General features: G+C 43.0%; 1 protein-coding gene across 1 annotated transcript; it reads left to right on the forward strand.

Annotated features, from left to right (window-relative positions):
* Positions 1–281: 281 nt before the first annotated feature.
* FAF2 (Fas associated factor family member 2) lies at positions 282–20,794 on the forward strand. Its single transcript, XM_018569733.1, has 11 exons — positions 282–488; positions 9,924–9,992; positions 10,069–10,203; positions 10,413–10,489; positions 10,564–10,702; positions 13,041–13,126; positions 13,904–13,995; positions 14,096–14,273; positions 15,626–15,797; positions 16,477–16,620; positions 19,833–20,794. The coding sequence occupies exons 1-11, from the start codon at positions 426–428 to the stop codon at positions 20,013–20,015; spliced, it is 1,338 nt and encodes a 445-aa protein (XP_018425235.1). The 5' UTR covers positions 282–425; the 3' UTR covers positions 20,016–20,794.
* Positions 20,795–24,959: the final 4,165 nt, after the last annotated feature.

Consider the following 24,959-nt stretch of genomic DNA (forward strand, 5'->3'; position numbering starts at 1 on the left):
TAATAATAATTTCTGGTAGATTGTATTTTCACTTGATATCGTCCGAGTCATATCTATTTTAATCAGAGATGAAAAACTATTGTGTGAATGTTGGTACGTGGAGTGATCAGAAATTACGAATTGTGTGGGAACTGGTGGCAGATTGATAATTCCGCTTAAGCGCCTACAGCAACCAATCAGCTTCTTCCTTTCACTATAGCCAGCACCGTGCGGAATCATCTATAGGGAGGAGGAACCGAGCCCTCTCGCTCATCGTATCACACAGGCACACCACTCTCCAAGCAAGCAACATGGACACACACACTCTACCAGTTGCTAGGCAACCAATTAAGATGGCCACCGGAACTCCATCACCTCCGAGCCCACGAATTAGATCCGTCATTTCCGGTGGCTGGGAGTGACGGGTCAGAAGGCGGAGAGGGAAGATGGCGGCGCCGGAGGAGCGGGAGCTGAGCCAGGAGCAGACCGAGAAACTGCTGCAGTTCCAGGTAGGAGGGCGGGGAGGGTGTCCTGAAAGGGACAGTCCATCTTATGAGGAGGCAGGAGAGCCCAAGCCATGAGAGGAGGTGTGTGGGCTCACCCTGGCATCTCATTACATGGGGGCACAGGGTACCGGTTCACCGAGGAGGAGCAGAATGTCCTCTGAGCAGACAGCTGTCCCACTGGGCCTCATTCATCACCTCCATGGTGTCCCAATGCAGCTCATCAGTCTGTTATCTTCCATGGCAGGACTATATGCGCTGGCTATATATGTCAGTCACCCTGCACATGGAGGACTGCTGTTTATCCACCTACCTGCTCATGTCTGCTATGCTGCATTTAATTCACCCATGGCCGCTTACCTGGAATGCATCTTATCAGCAGATCAACTTTGTATGTGGCTGTTATTAGGATTAGATGATTTTCAATTGTCAGGTGACCCTCTCTGTCCCCAGACTGATTCTTAATGACATTGCAGGTAATTTGGATTCATTCTCATTGTAAAAAAGTGACCTCTAAACCTATAACAAATATAGTGGCATATAACAGGAGCCCAAGTGACATCCACAGCAGTACAGGACATTTCTGTTCCTTTACATTGCAGTCTATGGCTCTTCATCAGCACCTACGTCAGAGTTTTCTTCTTTGGGATCACTAGGCTGGAAGTGCTTGTGGGGAATTTACTAAGACTGGAGCAGCTGTACATGGCAACCAGTCAGCTTCTCACTTTCACTTTCAAACCTTAAAGTGACACTAAACTCAGGAGTTAAGTCTTTAACCTCTTGCCGTCCGCCCGTAGTAAAAAAACGGACGGACGGCACTGCAGCATCTGCACATTCAGGTACCTTAAAGGAGAACCATGGGGTTAAGGCTTTTCGCCATAGTTCTCCTTAGGGTAACGGAAGGGCACAAACTAGCGTCCTCCCGTTACCCTAAGCTCAGTATACCGCGAGCTACATACTGAGACGCTGAAGCGGATCCCGACAATTGTGCCGGGATCTGCCCAGCTGCGTGACTGACAGCTGGCTCTGCCTATCTAGAGTTTCGCCAGTCCGTTTCGCCAGTCAGCGCTGGCGGATCGGAGCGGGGAGGGGGGTATCCAGCCCCTCCCCTGTCACAGCAGAGAGCCGTGACAGGATCGAGAGGTGAGCAAACCCGGGATGTGTTCGCTCACCTCCCGATCCACTGAGCCGACCTGTGACAGTCTCATTGTCACAGGTCGGCTAGAACTATGAGGTGAGTGAAAAGCACTCACCTCATGGTTCTCCTTTAACAAAAATGTATCTTATTTATGTATCCCTGAGCTGTAGATCCTCAAATCATCTCTGAATTCATGCTGACACTGTCCTGCCTTCTGGAGGGTGGCTACTTTTGTTCTCCATGGTCCCTGTATGTGTTGTAATGTAGTCACCGCTCCAAGCTCACTCCTGCGATGGACTACTATCTCAATACAAATTAGCTAGCTAAATGTGAGGTTTAGTTAAAAACTAAAGAAAAAAGAAACTAAACTTCAGCTTTAAGGCCCCATTCACATGGAGACACATGCCGTGTTCTAGGATCCCTATCGGTAAAAAAAAAATCAAGCCAACCCGACTTGCTGTATTATCCTTGCAAATGTTTCCCTGGTCATTCGACTAACTTTCTCAATTCAGAAGGGAAGAGAAAGCTATGCATATGGCACCCAGAAAAGAAAGCAAGTCAGATGGCCAGTGAAACGTCTTCAAGAATAATACAGCAAGTTCAGTTGCCTTGATTTATTCTAAAGCTGGCCATACACCTATAGTTTATCTGCGGATTTTCTATGGTCAGATTCCTCCATCTACACTGAACAGTGTGGATGGTGGAATCTCTCACTGGGCCAAGCTTCAGTATCTTGCTAGTCAGCCCCACAGGCTCTCAAAATACCTGCACAATGCCTGTATCCAATCAGATTGTTCAGGTATTTTCACAGCCAGCGGGGCCGACTAGCAAGATACTGAAGCTTGGCCCTGCGGGAGATTCCTCCATCCACACAGTTCAGCGTAGATGGAGGAATATGTTGCACCTTTTCTATCTGACCAGGTGTATGGCCAGCTTTAACAAATATACTGTGACCTGGATGAATGAGAACCTTCCCAGACATGGGATTCCTGCGCCAAGAATCCCAAGGGTCCCCATTCAGATGCAGCTGCTGTACCCAATGAAGTTAATGACAGATTGACAGCGGGCGCATTTATCAGCAGCAGTTCTCATGTAATCGTACATGGGATGATCACATGCGGTTTGGAATAGATGATTCTCGTTGGATGCACAATACATGTGTACCCCAGGAATGCCTGAACTCCTCATGCGAATGCAGCCCAAAGCAGCTTTAGTCATGTTACCATGCATTTAGAGTTTCTAATTGGACTCTGGCTATCTTGTCTGAACGCAGCTAAACTGGCCGCACCTAAGTGCAGGTAAAAGATCTTACTGTATAATACCATTAAAAATCAAAAGCATTTAGAAATGTCTAAATACATATTTGTCAATTGCAGCGTGAGTGAGGCTTTCCTCATGTTGGGAAGGAACACGCTGACAGGAGGAGAGATGAGCATCTCAGTCTGCTGCTGCTCCTTTCTTGTCCAGTCACTGTCTGAGGGGCAGGAAGGTGACAATGCCATGCTGCATTAGGGGAGAAGAGAGGACACCTAGCTGGTTGTGCTGTCAAGCAGGAATGTGTAAATCTCAGGATGGGCTGGACAAAGCCACCAATCCTTTTGGTGAGGGGAGAAAACTGCCCCCATATATGCATTACAACTGTTTATTTAGCTGTTAGCCAGGTGGTCACAGTAAAACTCCCGTCTAAGTACATGTTAGTGTGTGCCGTGAGAACAGTTTAGCTTGAAATGTTACTTTCAGTTTCTTAGGTTGGGACAGGTGCAGATTTGATGATCGAAAACCCAGAAGAATTTGTTTTGTGTGCCTTCTGTGCTTTTAAGGAAACCTATGAAACAGAATCATGGAAGCCGTCACTGCTGATTTCTGCTATTTGCCTTGTCGTCATGTTTCCTAAGCCACTGACTTGGAACCAGTATTTAGATCAAGTGTTATGAATGTACTCTGACTTGCCTGGCTGCATGCTTGTTCCATGCCTGTGATTCGGAATACATTGAAGTCAGAATCGGCTAGGCAGCTAGCCTGGAAGGAGATCAGCAATGGTAGCCTCCATGTTTCTCTCAACACATAGTTACATAGTATTTGAGGTTGAATAAAGACACAGGTCCATCAAGTTCAACCTTATGTGTAAGTGTGTGAGTATGCGAATGCGAGTCCCAGTGTATTCTTTGGGGGTTTGTTCACACCATGTCTGGACCACATCTTGATGCGTTCCTGCGAATGCAGTCAGGTGCATTTTTGATGCATTCCGGTGCGTTTTTAGCCTCAATTGGCTTTTAGTTAAGTTGCGGAGTGTTCTGGAGCATTTCCCCGAATTTACATTCGGTTTTGTGTGTTCCAGACCAGAAAAATGTGACATGCTGGACTTATTTTTTTTGAAAGCTCTGGAACTGAGCGCAATGGTGTGAACTACACAACCATTGGAATCTATATGGATGCGTTTGGACCAGACAAAAAAACTGGTCTGGTCTGTATCTGCTCTGCAGTTGTTGTGAACAAGTCCTAAATATCATCGGGAGCCATTCCAACCTCACACCCACGGCGGTACCATGATTGACATTTAAAACACAAGGAGGAGAGGAGGCGAGGAGGCGAGGCAGAGCATTTCTTTTCCTCAAATCAGATTTGATAAATGAATCCAATAACACGTGACTTGTCACATAGGGAGCTATTTTTCTTTATGGTTATGTTGTGTTCAACCGTTATTCTATGAGTAATCTGATATATACAACTTAATGACAAAATTGGCCTGCTAGTCACTGATAAAGCTGCATACTTCAAATTGTCACTAGCTCTCTAATGTACTCATTGGCATACAAGAGGCGCACAGGCTGAAACAATTGTAGTGTGTCAGTATGTATCATGGGTGGATTGTCTAAACCTCTAATTATAAAAGGAAATAAGTTAAAGCCCAACTCCAATCAAATAGTCTACCAAAGCTACCATCCTGCCCTGCCTTTCACCTCCCTCTACCCCCTCCAACCTATCACCCCCAGATAATGGACCCTTGCAGATAGTAGACAGAGAGGAGAAGGACCAAGCGCTGGGTGATCACGTTACTGTGGCTTAAAGTGTATTTCCATGTTTGCCGTCAAATTGGGATAACCTCTACTTTATATTTGATACTTGTTCCCATTCACATTACATACCCTTAACAAAAAAAAGGTGCCAATTACATTTTTATGTGTTTTTTCTTTTTTTTTTACTTAAAATCCTACATCACCTCCCCCTATGTAATGTTGTGGAGGGGGCTTTAAAGTTGTGTTTGCTAGGGATGCACCGATATATCGGCCGAAAATGGCACTTTTGGCATAATGCCGAAATGCCATTTTTTTGCCGATACAGTGGTGCATTAATTTTTTCTCTCCTCCCCGCTGTGTCCCATTGGGGAGGAGAGAAACTGTCAGAGGCGGCCGAGCGCTGCGGGAGGAGAGCGCTGCGAGCGGCCCGTGTCTCTCCTCCCATCACCGCTCAGCCTCCTGTCACAGATCGGCAGAGCGGTGTGGGGGGCGGAGACAGGTTGCGCTGTCGCAGGAGGCTAAGCTCTCCTCCCGCACCGCTCGCTCAGCCTCCTGTGACAGCTGTCAGGAAGAAGAGCGAGGTACAAACACTAAGAAAGCAATGATCGCTGAGTGTTTGTAAATAATTGAGGACATAGTATGGTTACTATATCCTCAATTATGAATGAGTGGGAGTGATCTACATCACCTCCAGCCCTGTCTGTACTGTGCTGGCGGATTTCATTATCAGTTGTAATCTAGATTTGTGAAGCACTTAACAAAGGGTTAAAGACTAAGGGCCGGTTCACACCACAAAGTCTGCGTTCCAGAGCGTTCGGTCTCTGCAATGCACTAGAACGCAAGCCGGCTGGCTCCCTGCGTTCAGGGGTGGAGGGGGCATGGCGGTGCATTTAAGTCAATGGCACCGTAGCCATGCCCCCTGCCCGCAGTGCGATTGCCCGCACCCGAAGCACAGGCACATCAGTGCCTTTGTTTCGGTCCAGTGCGATCTGCTAAAATGCTGCAAGCACTGCGGGCAGGGGTCATGGCTGCGGTGCCATTGACTTCAATGCACCGCCAAGCCCCCTCCCGCTCTGGAACGCTTGCGTTCCAGAGACTGAACGCTCTGGAACGCGGAGAGAAAGCTCAGTCTGTCCCTCCAAATTTCCTTTCAAACTGCTCATTGTAGCCTGGAATCTGAGCAAAGGCCTTCACCAAAAACACAGCTAAAAGGTAAGAAATATATTTAGAAAAATGTGTTTTCAGTATGCTGTGTGATTGAGAACACGTAACAAACGTAGAGAGGTTTTCTCAAATTTGACTACAGAATTGTAAATATACTTTAAGGTATAAGGCATAACAGCTGACTATTGTAAGCACCCGTCAGTGTTAAATGGTTTGTCTCAGCCGTCTAACTTGCACATGTGCTGAACAGCTTGGTTGATGAAAAATAACAGACTTACTGGCCGGATCAGCAGGTGAAAATGAAGAAAAAAGCCTAAAAACAAAACGGAGGCCACCAAATTTAAGGATTTGTAAACTGCAATATACAGTGTTTGATTATTGAGCTAAATAAAAAGCATACGTATAAATATTTTATAGTTAAGCCTATACAGTAATAATATTTTAACAATAAAAATTATACTAACCCTTGCAGTTGAGCTACCCTTGCACTGAAAGGGTTAAGTGCTTGTTTTTGTCTAGGGTTAAAAATAACAATGGTATACTCACCCGATCCTCAGAGCCGTCCTCTCTCATCCTCCACTGCAGCAATGGTATGTCCCTCCTCATCCTCACTTGCTATACAATGTGTATAGAACGTGATGACTCGGGGACCTTGTACCACTGCAGCAGGGGAGGGGAGAGGCTTCAGGGACCGGTCCAAAATCAAGCCGGCTTGGAGGGTCAGGTGAGTAAAACTTTACTTTTGACCCTAGGCAAAACGAGCAGTTAATCCTTGCAGTGCAGGAGTAGCCCCGCTGTAAGGGTTAATATTTGTACCTGGCGTTCTGCTTTAAGACTTAATATTTAGGTTCTTGACCTGTCATTACTTGTTTAAAAGTATTATTCTAGGATTGTGACAGTTTGGCTACAGTTAAGCATTGCATAGTAACCAATCAGCTTCTGCCTTCAGTTTGTTCAGTTAAAGAACTCTAGGATTTATTAAAAATGAACCTTTGCAGTGGGTCTAGCCCCACACTGGTCTTCCATGAATATGAAATGTTCAGGTATATATGACTGTTTTTTTTACAGTTCACTCATGGAAACTGTGGCTGGATCTTTCTTGACCATAAGTGGGGCATGGACAAAATGGGAATCTTCTGGTGCCTGCTACGAGCTTGTTGCATTTAAAAAAAAAAAACATACATATATGAGAACCCTGTAACGCCTGAAATGTTGTTTACAAATTTTAATCTTTTTACTTGTTATAAGTTTTTATTGAGAATTCACGACATACATAAAAAAATAAGTAGGGGCATAGATACAATATTCCAAAGAGTAAACACTGGAAGATGCACCAATATACAACTCCTCAGGGAAACAAAATAAGAACACAGCTGCATCAGTGCAAAATACCAACAATCATCGATAAGGCAATGCAACCGCCAATGGCTTGGTCGCTAAGGTCAGCAGCATACCTGAGCGAAGATTTTCAAGGTGCTAGAAAGCGACAATTCCCCAAGAAAAAGAATAGTAAAGAGGATAAGATAAGGGTGTATCCCCCGGTCCCACACGAGCAACAAAATAGAATGCCCATAGCTGAGACCTAGATCTAGCATATGACAGTTTACACATTTTTAATAACTGGGAATATCATTTTTTGGTGGGGAAAGGTTTATCATTTGGAAATGCACTTTAATAGCATAGTGTGGTAATGTGACAGTGGCCAATGTTTCTTTTGAATGGTACTTTCAAAACAAATAGCTGTTGAGCTGTAGAAAGGTCGTGCAGTACATATGCCAGCTGCCAGGCATGTTTGAATGCACCTGTCACCTTCACACAATAGAGGCTTCGTCTTTTCTTTTCTTTTTATCCAGTATGTAGTATTTTCTATAGAATTGGTATAGTACTTTGTATGCTAGAGAATCATGACTGGAGGTTTCTTTTTTACTGTTGTAGTTTACTGATTTACAGCTGACACTACATTTTGATGAATAAAACAATCTGAGGCTGAATCTAAGACTGAAAGTTTCCCTCATTGGTAAAAATAAGATTGTTTTGCATACAGAGAGTATTTCATGAGATTGAAGTTGCTTTTTATTTTAAGCCAGGGCTGACCACAGCAAAGAATCAGCTTCTGTCTTTCATTTCCAAATCTTAACTGAAGATCAGAGCTGATTGGTTGCCATGCACAGTTGCTCCAGTTTTTGTCTGCTCCAGTTTTGATAAATTCCCCTCTTAATGTTTAGTGAATTTATTGTTACAGAAAGCTGTCAGGCACTGCAGACTTGCAACAGGAGATGGTCAAAGACTATGGACATGCTACAAGTGACGGTCAAAGGGTGTAGATATACAACAGTACATGGTCAACGACTGTGGTCATACTACAAGTGACGGTCAGAGACTGTTCATGTTCAAAAGGAGATGGTCAAATACTATGGACATGCTACAAGTGAAGGTCAAAGAGTGTAGATATACAACAGTACATGGTCAACGACTGAGGACATGCTACAGTTGCAGGTCAAAGGATATAGGTATGCAATAGCAGAGGATCAAAGACTATGGACATGCTACTATTGAAGGTTAAAGACTGTACATACACAACAGGAGATGGTCAAAGACTATAGGCATGCTACATGCGAGGATCAGACTGTAGGTATGCAACAGAAGATGGTCAAAGAGTATGAGCAAGCTTCAGTAAATGGTCATACTGTGAACATGCTATAGGATTTGGAGACTGGGGCCTGCTTCATTGTAACTGATTTAGTCTATGACAGCCCTATAATTCTTCTACATTTATAATCTCTACAATCCCCTTAAAAATTGCCACAGCAATATCCACTATCCACAGCAATATCTATTCTGATATATTATACATTGGTTGTCTATTATCCATCCTTTGTAAATGATTTGGGTAAATATATTTACATTTTATAGGTGTTAATTAGAAATGAAGAGGGGAAAAAAAGTAAAAAAAAAGGAACAGCAGTTGAACGGTTATAGTATTGTGCGGTCAGAAAATGATGCCTTTCCTACGTACTGTGCAGATTACATGTGTGTCCTTGTTACATGTGGCTTCTAACTGTGCCATGACACAGGAAGTACTGCACACAGGAAGAAGGGTGAGGCTACACTAGGGGGAAATACATCGTCACATGAGGAATAATTACAGAAAAACATGTACATTACAACAAAAGGCCACTAGATGGCAGCATAGGATAAGACATGAATTTAGCTATGAGAAAATAGTTAGGCAAATCACACTATATAAATTCTAACCTATATAACAATGCTAATATTAACTGAGGCTATGCATCTCATATTCTATGTCCCTATTGGGGCGGCACAGTTACTGTTCAAAAAAAGAAGTGTGTAAAGACGACAATGAATGCTCATTTTCTCTTCTGTCAATGCTGATCACTACTATAGTGAAGTTAGGCCCTTTTAACACAGCCGTTGGACATTTGATCAAGTCCGAAAAACGAACAGGCGGACCCGTTTGAAAGCCAAATGCAAGTCTATGGGTGTCTGTTTACACCCGGTTACCCCCGCCACCGGCCGCTTCTGGTAAAGTGAACGGAACAGTGTTTCATTTTGAAGGACCGGGGGTAATCTGATGTAAATAAGCATGACCGTTTACTTCCAGATAGACTGGCATGGGGTCCGGCAATTGCAGTTCTTTTCCTTTGTCGCAAAATGGAGGAAAAAAAACTGTACGTAGACCAATGTCACAGTGGTGACATCCGTTTGTGCTGCTGTAATCAGGAGAGGATCTGTGCATCGATCCTCTCCTGATCAGCTCGTGTGAAAGGGGCCAGATGAAGATCCTGAAGAATTTTGAGGATATAGATTTCCTGGTTCCCCCGGCCCATGTTGTGGTTCCTGATGCCATCCCCTATGTCTCTACAGGACACAGTAATGAGTTACGGACCAACTAGGGTGCAGAGTGACCAAAAACAGCCCTAAGAATCTTGTGCTTGGTGACAGCATGATCCAGATTCTAATACTGGCCATGGTAAACTGGCATCTGGGATTGTCCTGGTATACTGAACCACATATGCTATATTGTCATCGTTTTTGCCTTGTTGGAATGCCTGTTGTATTTGATGTATTCAGAAAACTTTTTTCTCATCTACTCTTTTCCAGGACTTGACAGGAATAGAGTCAATGGACCAATGTCGCCAAACCTTGCAACAGCACAACTGGAATATAGAGGTATATCCACATCAACTAGGTTAAGGAGAAAGGAGATGGGTATGATGTTAATAAACCTACTCTGTCTTCTTTTTAGGCAGCTGTCCAGGACAGACTCAATGAACAAGAGGGTGTTCCTAGTGTCTTTAACACAGCACCCAATCGACCGCTACAAGTGAATACAGCCGACCATAGAGTATACAGTTATGTGGTGTCCCGGCCACAGCCCAGGGTGAGTAGAGAAAAAGCTTGCAAACTATCTGAAATAAGAATTGTATGTGTTGCTCAAGGAAACCAATGACATTTCCAATCTCATTTTCCTGTTTGCACTGGTAACATGAGCAGAAGAATCTGATTGGCTGTTCTGTGCAGTACAGAGAACTCTACTTGCAGATTCTACGATAAATGTAAACTATGTAACACGGCTGTATTTTGTTTTAGGGGCTCCTTGGCTGGGGTTACTACCTGATCATGCTTCCATTCCGCATCACCTATTACACACTACTTGATATATTTAGGTAAGTTACTTCGATTTTGTTATATGTCATTATATTGGAGAATCTTTGCAGAAATTGTGTATTTTCAATTTTAGGTTTGCTCTTCGTTTTGTCCGACCAGATCCACGTAGCCGAGTTACTGACCCCGTGGGGGACATAGTCTCCTTTATACAGATGTTTGAAGAGAAGTACGGCAGAACACACCCTGTGTTTTACCAGGGGACCTATAGTCAGGTAACGCATAACAGTCCAGATATGCTGTCATTAGTCAATGGTTTTTTTTAAATGCCGCTTGAAACCAAATGTTTAGTAAATGTAAAGGTTATGAAGGGAGTGCAGGTGACAACCACACCCTGCTTAAATTTTGGAGCACTCTGGAAATCCCAAAACCCATGGTACTGCGGTGAGCAAATGTCTTCTAGTCTGCTCTCTCTCCTCTTGAGCTTCTCTATTGGTCCATAACTTTGATGGACAGTCTCATTGATCAATAGTGGGGTATGGGAGGTGAAAGCCATATAGAGTGGCCATAGCCCTGACTTTAGAGGTGAAGTTGTCATTTGCATAATACAGTGCATTTGGTTTTACGGTGCTCTGGTACATTTTAAATCATCAACATCATGTGCACAATGGGACTAATTTGCCCACTGTGACCTGTCTGTATTGCCACAAAATAAGCATGCATAGATGTGGGCTTCTCCTCTAAGTTTTAACCCTTTCGCTGCCAAGGGCTTTTTTTGCAAACAGTATAATCCACATTTAGACATTACTTAAAACCCCAAAAACATGATATATTGTTTGAAAGCAAAGTAGAATAAAATGGTGGCAGCTGCAAATGTTTACATCTCACGATATTAGTGCAACTCTATCAAACTCCCAACATTTTGTAAAAATATGCATTTAAAATATAATTAAACTCTCGTTTTTTTTTTTTTTTTAGAAAGAAGAAAATATATGCAAAAACAAAAAAAAAAAAAAAAAAGTTACCAAAAAGGTATTTGCTTACCTCTGGAGCTTCTCGAGCGGCCATCATCTTCGCAGTAGACAGTACTGCATGCACAGTAGAGATCTTCGGCAGGGAGAAGAGGGGACACACATTGTAAGTGAATGCACACAGCCGGGAGTGTGCACGTCGGACAGACACCGTGGGGCACAGAAGACACAGAAGTCAGCGCTGGATCAGAGACTCGCATCAGCGCTGGAGGGATTGTTGGAAACAAGTGGAAGGAAGAAGATGATCGAATCAAGAGGCATCATTTAAGTGTTTAAAAACACAATTAAATACCAATTTGGTAAAATATAAAAGAGGTGGTTACGATGAGTAAATAGATGCCCAACATGCACATGTTGAAAAATTGCATGCGCCCGTGAAATAGCGACAAATATGGCCCCCCAAATTATTCATAGGCGACACTTTAAAAAGCCTATACAGGTCATCAGTTTAGCGATATCCATGATTATTGTCCCTAGAATTATTGATCTCACTCTGGTGCACACGGCGATACCTAACGATACCTAGGACACATCGGGGTTCGCGGACAAGGTAAGACCTGTACGCTGTATTCCCGAGTGTGGCTCGGGGTTAGCGCTTTGTTAACCCCGATCCACACTCAGGAATACCAATGGAAACGAGCGGCAAAACGCCCCAAAGAAGCTCCTGTACTTCTTTGGCCGTAGAGCTTTTTTCAGCGCGTTCCTATGCGCTGAAATACGCCCAGGTGGGAACCATGCCCATAGGCAATTTATTGGTTTTCACATGTTGAGTGTTTTACAGCGCGTAGGAACGCGCTGTAAAACGCCCAGGGGTGAACCAGGCCTTAAGAGTCAAATAACTACAGATACAGAATCCCACACCCATACACACATAGGTTGAACTGGATGGACCCTTGTCTTTATTCAACCATATCTACTATGTTCGCCGCTCTCCTTCCTCGCTTCCCGCCGACACCCAAGAAGCCGGTCCCTGGCCTGCAGGAGGGGCAGCAGAGCCCAGGAAACAAAGCTGGTTGCAGGAGGGAGGCGCACACTGCACCGCCCTCTGGTGGCAGCTCAGCTGCCAGAATCACTTCCAGTGTAAAGCCCACAGTCGTCTTTACACATGTAAGCAGTGTCGCCGGGAGTCTGTTTAAAGGGTCCCACCGACATAGGACATACGTCGGTGCCAGCGAAAGGGTTAAAGCCCAGACTTATTATAGTGGAAAAATGTATTCTAGCAGGTGTCAGTATCCCAGTCGTGTAAAAATGTTTTTGTTACCTTATAACTGTTCATACAAAATGGCTGTTTTATTATTTTTTGGGAATTATACAAGAACATAATGATGTCTATTTTGCAATGCACACTTCCACCTTCCCATCCAGAATGTACGTTATAACATTAGCACTTGTGAAACTCATAATTTTGTTTTCAAAAGCTTACCATTGTCCATGTTGTGATGTCTTTATGTGTAATATGAGAAACCGTGGCTCTGTCCAGTTGTACACTGATAGCATTCCTCTTTGCTAGGCAGAGATAATGAAATACTGTTGATGATTTACAGTGTGCCCCTGTTTACCCACTGATTGTCTGTTATGGCAGGCTCTAAATGATGCCAAACAGGAGCTGCGGTTTTTGCTGGTGTATCTGCATGGGGAGGATCATCAAGACTCTGATGAATTTTGCAGGTATGCCTTGCCCTCTACCCCATGTTTATTTTTTGCCTTTGTTATAGACCCGAATTGGTCTTTTTCTGTAACTTGACTTGTACATGCGTACTTGCCTACTGCAACCTCAACCACACCTTTGCTTTGCGTCTTCTGGTACCTATAACTCAAGTTTCACAGCTCTTACCCCGATCCACTTTTACTGTTGCCATACAAAGTCAGAATTTTCTCAAGCATCTCTGTGCGGTAACCGGAGAATATCTTGTTATTTGACAATACTCTGCTGCAGCAAATTACATTGGACTTAACAGTGATGCATGTTATAAGAGACTTCTGTATTGGATGTTTGCAAGCAGTCATGTTACTAGAGTTATGTAAACTGGGAGGTGCACATCGCAAGAGACTGCTGGACATTATACAAGAATACTGTACATTAAAGAAATTCTGTTTGAAGCTTGCTTTGGTTAATAGTGCTTTGTGCAATGACACATTGCAGGGACCCCCCAAGTAAGTGATATCACATGACTGATACACAGTGGGATGGCTAAGAAAGTGTCACTGCATACAATGCTGGCCGGCAGAATACATAAGTCCCTGTGTGTTTTGCATGTACTGGAACTGTAAACAGATTTGGTTTTTAAACTGGTGCCCAGAAGTAGCATACTGTAGCTTGAACCAGGGGCTTAATCCTTTAACTTGTCCAGCCAAATGTGCCATTCAATCAGTTGGGTAAATCACATGGACCTGTCCTAATGAATTGCTTTGTAATCAGGTAATGTATATTTTTGTCTGCTGTAGGAATACCCTTTGCACATCAGAGGTGTCTCAGTTCATCAACAGCAGAATGCTATTTTGGGCATGCTCTACTAACAAGCCAGAGGGATTCAGAGGTAAGTGTATCACTTTGCTGATTTTTGTTTTTGTTTGTTGCAATTGGTAAAATGTTTTGTCCTGTAATAACGCATACATATTGTTTTTTTTGTTCTTTAGTTTCCCAGGCCCTTCGTGAGAACACATACCCATTCTTAGCCATGATAACGCTGAAGGATCGCCGAATGACTGTGGTGGGAAGGCTGGAAGGTTTGATTCAGCCACAGGACTTAATTAACCAACTGACTTTCATAATGGATGCCAACCAGACCTACTTAGTGTCTGAGAGAATGGAACGGTGAGCTACAGGATCAAACATCTTTGTGGTTTATTGAAACATTACATCATAAATGCTAGCAAACTTTGTGAAATTTCCTTTACAAGAAATGAAGGCAAAATGTTGCTTTTAATTTCAACCCCATCTGGAAAAGGGGCAAAAAGATATCTTGTCTTATCTGACATTGATGAGCAATGTGCCTATCCATGGCCACTTTAACCTTTACAAACACCATCAAAGTGAAGCTGATTTTTCAAAATGTTAGAACCTGTGTCAGTTATTTAATTCTATCTGTATCTTCTTTTGGGAAATTTCCCATTACTTCCTTTTTTTAGTGACAAAACAGGAAGATGGAGAAAAACATGCTAACGGCACGGACAGCAGTTAAACCAGACAGATTGTAATTCTTCCCCATGATATCCAAAGCTTTTAAGAAAGCAAGTATTCACTTCTGTAAATATAGGAAGGTTTCAGATCACATTAAAGGAATGTCGTACTGCAGTGCTATCCCAGCCCTATCAGACTAGTTTACTGCACTATAATTGCTGACTAAAACACACTGTAATGTGGCACAGGTCCATGGCAAATGTGCATGTTTATGTAAAGTTACACTAGCATATAAACAAGTGGCAAAGTGGAATTGAAGTTTTAAAACTTGGTTATATTGCCTTAATCTGGAAGTATGCACAGCATATTTGTACATTATAGCACACCTATTTTTTAAGTGTGCTCTCCTCCCCAAGCGCTTACCAACCTACACTGTCAGTCACTGCTCTGCCCATCTCTGTCACCATCTCCTCTGCTGCTTCCAGATCCGCTGTTGTGCTCTTCGATAATTGGAGTGCCTCTGATGACGTAACTCCTGCGCAGGCGCACTGGAGTTACTTCCTTCTTAGTACCTGGCTCCATTCCCTGTATATTACAGGAGCTAGGACCTAGGGTAGTACACTGCATTGCTCATATGCAGTACAGTGTATACAGGCAGAATTGCTAGAGCTGGGAAGTAGGTGGGTTTTACATAGTATTTGAGGTTGAATAAAGACATGAGTCCATCAAGTCCAACCTATTGTGTGTATGTATAGGTCCCTGCGTCATCACATTCCTAAGAGTACCTGTACCCCTGTACATTATGGTAACTCAGGAAATCGTCCAAAAACTCTACATTCTAAATTTTTATTTTTTAAGTTTGCTTTCGCTTTAAGGTTGTGGTGACAAATATTGTCTCTTTACTTCCATACTGCTTGCTTTTGACTTCCAATGGCTGCAGTCATCATGCCTTTTTCATCTGTTAAAAAAGATGAGGGAAATCACAGATGTCTAAACAAGCCCTAGGGTAGCCAGCATCACTTTATAATTGTTTGTATTATTTTCAGGGAGGAGAGAAACCAGACTCAGGTACTGAGGCAGCAACAGGATGAAGCATACCTAGTATCCCTGAGAGCTGATCAGGAGAAAGAACGTAAGAAGAGGGAGAAGCAGGAGCAAAAGAGAAGAGAGGAAGAGGAAGCACAGCTCAGGCAGCTGGCAGAAGAGAGGAAGAAAAGGGTAATGTTCACAAACTGACGCCAACAATGTACAGCTCCCTTTTTTCCTGCCGCAGAAGTGGAAGCTTCAAGTTTCTTATGTGGTGGTATTTGCCTGTTTGAACCACATTTCATTTACTGGTTTAATTTTAGTAAGAAATCTCATCCCTTTTGTGTCTCGATGTTTACCAATAGCACACAGTTTGGTAAAAGGTGGGGGATCTGGTAAAAGGTGGGGGATTTGGTAAAAGGTGGGGGTACAGATTCAGAAAACGTTTATATTCTAGTTGCAGACATCCTCTGTATGCACAGTTCCTTAATCTCCTCCTTTAAATCATAGTAATGGTATTTACTCAGCTGATGGGTAACTATTGGGTAACTGACTGCTGAAGTTCTGCTTCCCTAAGCTGGCTATACATGGCTTGAACTTGGACAATGTTCTGTGAATCAGCTGAAATTGAAGCTGTGGGTGGCCCTGCCAACACCAATAAATTTGATTGAAAAATCCAAGGAGCCGGGCAGAAAAAAGACGGCCGAAGACTGACTGAACAGTGGCCAAGCATTGACTGCAGCCAGTCAGCTGTAGTCAGTTTGTGTATTCTCACAGATGCAGGTGCTGTCTCAGGATCAGTATTTACTGGATAAGCATTTGCCTGGAGTGTTGCTTTAATTCCTATTCTCCTCTGTGATATGTTCTCTAGACCCTGCAAGAAGAGAAGGAGCGCAAGTCAGAGTGTCTTCCTGCAGAACCACAGCCAGACCATCCTGATAGTGTGAAAATCATTTTTAAGATGCCAAATGATACCAGAGTGGAGCGGAGGTTCCTCTTCACACAGTCCCTATCAGTAAGTCCACCATTTGTAGTAATGCTTTCATTTGTCACATCTGTAACGCTAGTTAATAAAACCATTGTGAAACTGATGGATAGAATCTGGTTGATGTGGAGAATGTCTTACAGCTGCGATAGCTATTGCTTTCTGTCTGTCTGCAACATGCATTTTGTACTATCGCCATAATACCACTTCTTTCTTAGAAGGAGGCAACACAATGGCTAGCACTCTTGCCTTACAGTACTGAGGTTCTGGGTTCATTTCCTGCCACATCAGAGTTTGTATGCTGTACAAGTGTTTGTGTGAAAAAAGATTTAAAACACCCCAATTTTTCCAGTTTTTCTTGAACGTAAGCAGTTCAAGTCCAGTGAATAATCTGAAATGGTACAAAGGTAAGTGGTAAATTGCCAGAGGTGGCAAAACAAGCTTAGGGTAACAAAAACTGAAAAACAAATTACATTTCAGAGTTATACAAAAAGTCCTTTTCAGGGAAGAAGAGTTAAGAACTCACAGTTCTGCATCAATGTAAATAAATTAAACCTTGAAAGTTTATATCTGTAAAAAATAAGTCAAGGCAACGGAGTTGCTGTATTTTTTTTGAAGGCGTTTCACTGGTCATCCGACCAGCTTTCTCAATTCAGAATGACTTGTACAAAAAGTTGTCTGGGAATAAATATGGTGAATGTTGCTCCAATCCACATAATCTGTTAATCACAACCAGGCGTTGATATCATTTGCATAATTGGAGTCTAGGAGGTGTTATTAACCTGCCCAGAGAGAGGTGTTAAATCAACATTGTTTGTGGCAGACAATAGATGTCTCACCCCCCTCTATTGTCTGCACATCTCAGATCAGATGTTACCATCAGAGTGAGTCGGAGTATGTCCATTGTGTTAGATCAAAAAGAGGAGGTCAGGTTGAGAAGTTGAGTGGTAGCCGGGTGTTAATGTTATTAGCAATGTTAAAGTCACCAAGCATGATAGTGGGTGTTTCTAAGGAGAGAAAGTAGGGTAGCCAGGCATTACGAAAGTGAGATACTGGTCCAGGAGGCTGGTATAGCAATCCTCAGAGAAATTTGAGAATACAGTAAGTTTCCAAAAAGGAGAGAGAGAGGGAGGTGAAGGCAGAGCTTGAAAAGTGCATTGTGGGAATAGAAGGATTCCCTCTCCACCTCCTTTCCGTCCATTGGGTCTGGCTGAGTGCGTCCAGTGGAGGCCACCATGGTAGAGGGCGCAGGGGAGGCAGAGTCAGATTCCTGAAGCCAGGTTTCAGTAACAGCAAGCATGTTAAAGGAGATAAGAAGATCATGCACAGCGGTGAGCTTGTTACAGATGCTCTATCAGATGCTCTGGGCATTCCAGAAGGCACATGAGAAGGGAGGACTTGCTCTAGGAAGCAGGGTCAAAAGAAACCAGGGTGCGTGGATTGTGGCTGCTGCCAGAGGAAAGTCAATGCTGGTTTGGAGGGTGAATATTAAAAATATTAGGGTTAGTTCACACCAGAAACTGCATCACAACTGCGTGCGTCTGCGCAGTTGCACTGTGATGCGTTTTTTAACTGCACTAAAAAATGCTAATTAGGCATGTAGGTCACTTCCTTTTCCTGTCAGAGCATTTCCTATGTTTGTTTTGTTCGTTTGGGAGCTCAGTATGCTTTCTTTGTTGGCTGGCATGGTGCTAGTTTTGACTTTAGCCATTCTTTTTTTTTATGTGTTCCATTGCGTTTGATGTGTTTGCAACGTGTTTGATGTGTTTTGATGCAGTTAAAGTAGAACAAGCAATACTTTTTCTGACTGCAGTTGAATCGACTGCAATGGTGTGAAAGCCTATAGGAAAGCATTGGGATGTATTTTAACTGCGCAGTTGAAATAAACAGACTGCATCACAACTGCATATGGTGTAAACAGGCCCTTAGAGGGCCAGGATTGGGAGAGATATACCCAGAAGTTAAGAGAAGCAGAAGAGTGAGTGAAGTGAGATGAGAGCGCGTTTTATATGATGTATTCTAATTAATCAATTAGAACATAAGTCAGGTAAGTCGCCAGGATCGCTTCTGTTGTAAAGCCGACAGTCGGCTCTACAAGTTTAAACAGAATCCCGGCGGCAAAAGTCACCGGGAGTCTGTTTAAACAGCCCCGATGCTGGCGACGTACACTGTACGTCGTCAGTCACGAAGGGGTTAATACTAGGTAAAAAAAATTAAAAGCCTGCCACTTCGAGATCATACCCCCTCCCTGGCTGCCACTTTGAGATCATTCCCCCTCCCGCCTGACAGTTGTAGCAAGCAATACAAAGGAATTTGAGGGGAGGGAGCCGTGTCCCTCAATAGACTCCGAAGAAAGGATTTATGGTAAGCACAAAATCCTGTTTTCTCCACTGTCCATTGAGGGACACAGCTCTTAAGAATTCTGAGATATAGGGACATTCAAAAGCAGTCCAAACAAAGTGGGTGGCACCATAAAAACTAGAATAAACGGCTCAACAAAAAAGAAATGTCACATACTCAAACAGCCGCTTGAAGACCTTTTCTGCCGAACTAGCTCCAGAGGAGGCAGAAACATCAACGTTCTAAGATTTTGCAAAAGTGTGAACAGGAGAACATGTTGCAGCCTAACAAATTTGAGCAACTGAAGCCTGATTATGAAAGTCCCAAGAATTACTAATAGCAGACTGAGTAGAAATAAAAAAGCAGAAGAGGAGGAGAGGACACTAAAGCTGGCCATACACGTATAGATTTTCTGTGGCCAGATGGAAAAAGTGCAACAGATTCCTCCATCTACGCTAAACTGTGTGGATGGAGGAATATCCCACTGGGCAAAGCTTCAGTATCTTGCTAGTCGGTCCGGCTGGCTCTCAAAATACCTGAACAATGCCTACGTCCAATCAATCTGATTGGATGCAGGTATTGTTCAGGTATTTTGACGACCAGCCGAGCCGACTAGCAAGATACTGAAGCGTGGCACAGTTCAGTGTAGTTGGAGGAATCTGTGTCACTTTTTTTATCTGACCATAGAAAATCTGCAAATCTATAGGTGTATGGCCAGCTTTAGCTAAACTGGCAGGTAGGAGGGGTTATGCCCTTAAAGTGACTTAATTTTTTCACTAGTGTCCATTTCTCCTGAGCTGCATAACCCTACGTCTGAATTCTATAGAGCTGTGTCCCTCAATGGACGATGGAGAAATGTTCTTTCAGCAAGGCTAATTTATACTATGTGTTTTTTATTCCAGGTGATTCACGATTTCCTTTTCTCTCTGAAAGAGACCCCGGAGCATTTCCAGATAGTGGCAAATTTTCCCCGTAGGGTGTTGCCTTGCCTTCCTAGTGAGGAAGCCCCTGTGCCTCCGACCCTCCAGGAGGCTGGATTCAGCCGCTCACAGCTTCTCTTTGTACAGGATCTAACGGACGAATAACAGAGTTTTATTTTTATCCCCCAAGGGAATTTGGGGAGGAAAAAAAAAAAAAAAAAAAGCAGGTAGGGATGAATGAGATACAAATTCTCATGGCATCATTATTTTTGTTTTTTTTAACTGCTGCTACTGACTTTGGATCCAGGCATATTCGCCTAGGGAAGGAGGGGAAGGTAGCATGCAGCAAAGAACTGTTTTCCCCATTGGAAGGGGATGAAGACAAATATAACAATGCAGGGAGTTTGTTGCAGGGTCCCATTTGGCATTTCCAAAGTGACGTGATCAGATTGTCTGCATAGGGGTTTGCATAGTCTTGCATGCCCCTCCACCTCAGTTAAGGAGGACCGTCTCTGTGGAATAAACACTTAGATCCATGCCTCTAACAGGTTCTGCGGGAGCATAACTTCTGTCATTTCTGTTTTGAGGAACAAGAGGAAACTATCTTCCTCACTCTGTATAAAGCAGTTTCTTTTTTTTTTAATTGTACTTTTCTTTTCATTGTTGCTTTCTAAAAGACCAAAGGAGAGAAGTTGGCAGCTGTCATTGCTTTGAGATGAAAGGATTTTCAACAGATCCAGTTGGAAGAGTGTATTGTGATATCTGGCTTTGGGATTGAAGGGGTCCTGGTTATTTCCAACCCCCTTTAGTGTAATAAAGGCAATATATAGTGACTGGTCTACCTGCTTAGATGCCTTCTTGTCACTAGTATTCTGTATGTCCCAACTGGACTATATTCAAGAAAATAATTTATTCCAGATATAAATTAAAAACATTTTAGAGTTTGTTTTTCTGTGTGTGAAATGTTTAATACCTCCGAATACTACATTGAAGAGTCGTTCCTGTACAGAGCATGATCCATTAAAGGGGAATCTGTTGCCCATTTGTTGTGAATTGAATCGCTAGCTGAAAGATGGTATTTGCTATGCATGGCATAACATGATGTCTAATACACAACTGAGTGGCACGTTAAGTCAAGTAGCAACATCCATCATCTTCATTTAGAACTGATGGAACACAAGTGGTTCTGTTGAAGTGCAGTATATAAGTACTAAAGCATATCTAATGAAGAATAAAAATTAAATGTATTGCAGCATGCTACAAGTCTTTAGATGTGGTGGCTGAATCATTGTGCTTATTTTAATGCAAAGTCTATTTTCTGCAAGTACAGAAAAATACATGTTGATCCTGTCAGGAATTGTATTGTCTTTGTAACTTCCTGTGGCCTGTACTGAAATCTCAGACAATGTTATTAGGTTTCTCAGCTATTTTCTGTGAGCTACAAAGCAATCCCCTCTTTCAAATGTAGAGGAGGTGGTGTTTGTTCCCCAAATCAGGTGAAACGACCTAGAGATGCAGTGTGCTAGAGCCAGAATCACCAGGTGAAGATAAAGGGAAAAGAGAACCTAAAAAAGAGCAGCCACCTCATCTAAAGACTGGTAAGTTGCAATAATTGCATTTTGGTACTCATTGTAGAATCCTTTTCTTTGAAGTCTATTGAGGGACACATGATTTAGAGTCAATTTGGCTATATTGCTGCCTAGAAGGAGAATTTGGACACTAAAACAGTGATCCAGCTTGGTTTTACCCCTCCCACTTCTCGCATGCCCCACTTTTGTAGCAAGCAGTGCCGAGAGCAAGACCAGAAACAGAGGGGCGGGGGTCTATGTCCTTCAAAGAACGTGTAAGAAAAGGATTTTACGGTGAGTATAACAATCCAATAATTTTCTTTCTTGTTCATTGAGGGACACTGGATTCAGAGACAACCGGAATACCCAAAAACAGCTTTAATTCAGGGGTAGGCAACACAGGCCCAACTGTAGTAAGAGAGAAAATTTACTAGGGACTGCCTTCAGCTTCAAAGAGCTGCCTGAAGGACCTTATCTCCAAAGCTTAGCATCAGATGAAGCCTGAACATCCACCCGATAAAACTTAGAAAGCTTTTTAAAAAGTTGACCAGGTGGCAGCCTTGCACATCTTGGAAACATTTGCCAGATGCTGAAAAACCCCAAGAAGCACTAGCACATCTAGTAGAGTGTGCCTTGATGGGAAGGGGTGGAACCCAATGTTAAGATCATAAGCTTAAATTAGGTTTTGTCTGAGCCACCTAGAAATGGTGTTATGAGAAGGTGGTTCACCTTTGCAGGGACCATCAAGAAAGACAAAGAGGGAGTCAGCCTTTCTAAGGCTGGGCACACACCTTACAACCCTCGCAAGACTTTTTTCTTGCGAGGGTTGTAAGGTAATTTAAAAAACGCACAATCTGCCTATCTTGGACAGGCAGATCGTACTTGCGATCAGCGCAACCCCGCCCCGCTGAGGGGCGGGATTCCAATGACCGCAATGCCGAACGGGCAGTGTGCGCTTGCGCACATCGGCCCGTCCGGCTTTTATCTTACGAACATGCTACACACCCGCCGAACCTCGTACGATGCTCGGCGGGTTTTCAAACATGTTCGTAAGATAAAAGTCGTGCGATCTTACAGTAGTAGAGGTCGCACGGCTTCCACACACCTTACGATAATCGTACGATCGCTGGATTTCCAGCGATTATCTTACGATTATCACAAGGTGTGTGGGCACCTTAATGGAAGCAGTGGTTGTTACACATGAATAGCATAAATCTAAACAATCAAAGGGAATCTCTTTCTGATGTACACTGGGGAAGGCAGAGGGACAATAGCACAATGTCCTGGTTGAGGTGAAAGGCTGAAACCACTTTGGGAAGGGAGCAAGCCTTAATCCTCGCTTATCTTCGTGTATGTCCAGAAAAGTTTCTTTAACCCCTTCATGACTGAGGCCCTTTTTTCCATTTTTGCACCCATGTTATATTCCACATTTTAGGCCTAAAAATGACGTAAAACCCCCCAACATTATATATTTTCTGAATGCCAAGACCCTATAGAATAAAATGGTGGTAGTTGAAAATTTTTATGTTGCGCAATATTAGCGCAACTCCAGCCGCCAGTTCAGACACACACCTTGCAGAGGTAATGTAACAAGAAACAACCCTGTGAGTAAGATTGAAAGGAATATTTTAAGAACAGAGAGAACCAGATTTAAATCTGATGTAGCCACAGGTGGGCACACAGGGTTCCTCCCCTGCCATGGCATTATTTGACTGGATCTTTCTGGAAGATTTCCTAGTCAAGCTGTCCAGTTGTAGGGACAACCAAATTGCTTGAAGCTCCACACTGTTGATCAGAATCTGGGATTCATCTGGTGTCTAAATCCCCCGACAAGGACTCTTGCCCAGCCTGTGAGGCTGGCATCCATTGTGATAATCTTCCACGATACCAGAAGGAATAATTTCCTCAACTCCAGAGCTGGATATCTGAGCCATCAGGCCACCAAACTAACTGCTTTGTTTTACACTGCCAAATGTTGAGCTGCAGGGGCCTGGAGTGAAACTGGGCAAATGAGACTGCCTCATAAGAAGCTACCATCAGCTCCAGGATTTGCATGCAGAAACAAAGAGTAGGTTGACTCTTTGACTAAAGAGCCTGAGTTTGAGAGTGTGACTTTTTGTTGGTAGAAAGAAAACTGGCTTGAGCTGTGTCCAGGATCAGACCCACATATTCCAAGCAAAGCGTTGGTTCCAGGGTAGACTTATGAAGCTTCAGGATCCTCAATTCAGAGTCTGAATTGTCCTGTACCGACTTAACAGGATGTTGTGGGGATGGGGAATGGTGATGCCCTGGGGGGCAGAACAAGGCAAACGCAGGGGCTAGAACATTGGTGAATATGCAGGGTGTAGAAGACAAAAGGAGCTGTAATGGTCTTTCTTAGCCTGGGAGCTATAGTGACTCCCTGAGACTCCTCAGGGATAATCTCACCCTGCAAGAAGCAGTGACAGGCAGGTGCTACCTAATGCAGAATGTTGGAATGTGCATGCGAGATACTAATTTTCCAGTACTAATTTTCTTAGTGTTTATCCCTTTCCATGAAGGGGATAATAATGAAACCCAAATGGGTCTAATTAATGAAATAGTTCATGGCTTGTTTGAAGAAGAAGAAGAAAAAAATCTTGAGAACCGAAAAAACTGCTAAAAAAACGGTTACACTTCGTCAGGACACTAGGAAAAAACTGAGTAATGGTGGGTGACGGAAGGGTTATACAAGGCTGGTCACTGTTTTTTTTTGTTTTGTTTTCCAGTGTTCAAACTCTCCTGTAGGTGTCAGTATAACCCAATTGTCTCTGCATCCCGTGTCACTCAACGAGAAATTACATTTTGTTTTGGGGTTTAGATTTACTCTTCTAAAAGTTTTATCACATAATTTTCTCTTGATTCTACTAGTCTCTAGAGAACACATCACGTCTATCTTCACACCTCTATGCTTTAAGCACAATTATTATTACAATAATACAGGATTTATATAGCGCCAACAGTTTATGCAATGCTTTACAACATTTAGGGAGACATTACAATACCATACAAAAGGATTAGAAGAACCCTGCTTGTGAGAGTGGCAATAGAAGACAATGACTGTGAGGCATAAGTTGATTGAAGGAGTAGATGTACAGTTTTTTAAGAGGAGATGGAATAAGCTTTCCTGACGAGGTGAGTTTTCAGAGATAGCCAGATAGGTTGTAGTAGGGAGTTTCAGAGGATGGGAGAGGCTCTGGAGAATTCCTGAAGGTGAGCATGGGGAGGAGGTCTAACGAGGTATTAAGCTCTATATTATATTTACTTTGTTTTGTTTTTTTTCCTCAATTCTGCAGTTAACTTCAGTTTCCAGGAAAAACATCTTCCATGTAAATGGCTCTTCTTGCGTGTAAAATGTGTTTTTATTCATTGAACAGCAAAAGTTTCCTCCTAGAAAATGCAGAGAGGGGAGTTTGTCATGCAGAGCTATTCAAGCTCTGGTTTGATAACCAATCAGCTTCTATCTTACATTTTCAAAGCATAATTGAACAACCACGGGAAACTGTTTCATATTTGATCCCCC

This window comes from Nanorana parkeri, unplaced genomic scaffold, assembly GCF_000935625.1.
Source record: "Nanorana parkeri isolate BGI_ZX_2015 unplaced genomic scaffold, ASM93562v1 scaffold1383, whole genome shotgun sequence".
NCBI lineage: Eukaryota > Metazoa > Chordata > Amphibia > Anura > Dicroglossidae > Nanorana > Nanorana parkeri.

Excerpts from the sequence above, each read along its gene's own strand:
- FAF2 (XM_018569733.1), top strand. The coding sequence starts at position 426 with ATGGCGGCGCCGGAGGAGCGGGAGCTGAGCCAGGAGCAGACCGAGAAA. Across the intron at positions 10,703-13,040 it reads ACCAGGGGACCTATAGTCAG|GCTCTAAATGATGCCAAACA; the intron begins GTAACGCATAAC and ends CTGTTATGGCAG. Across the intron at positions 13,127-13,903 it reads GACTCTGATGAATTTTGCAG|GAATACCCTTTGCACATCAG; the intron begins GTATGCCTTGCC and ends TGTCTGCTGTAG.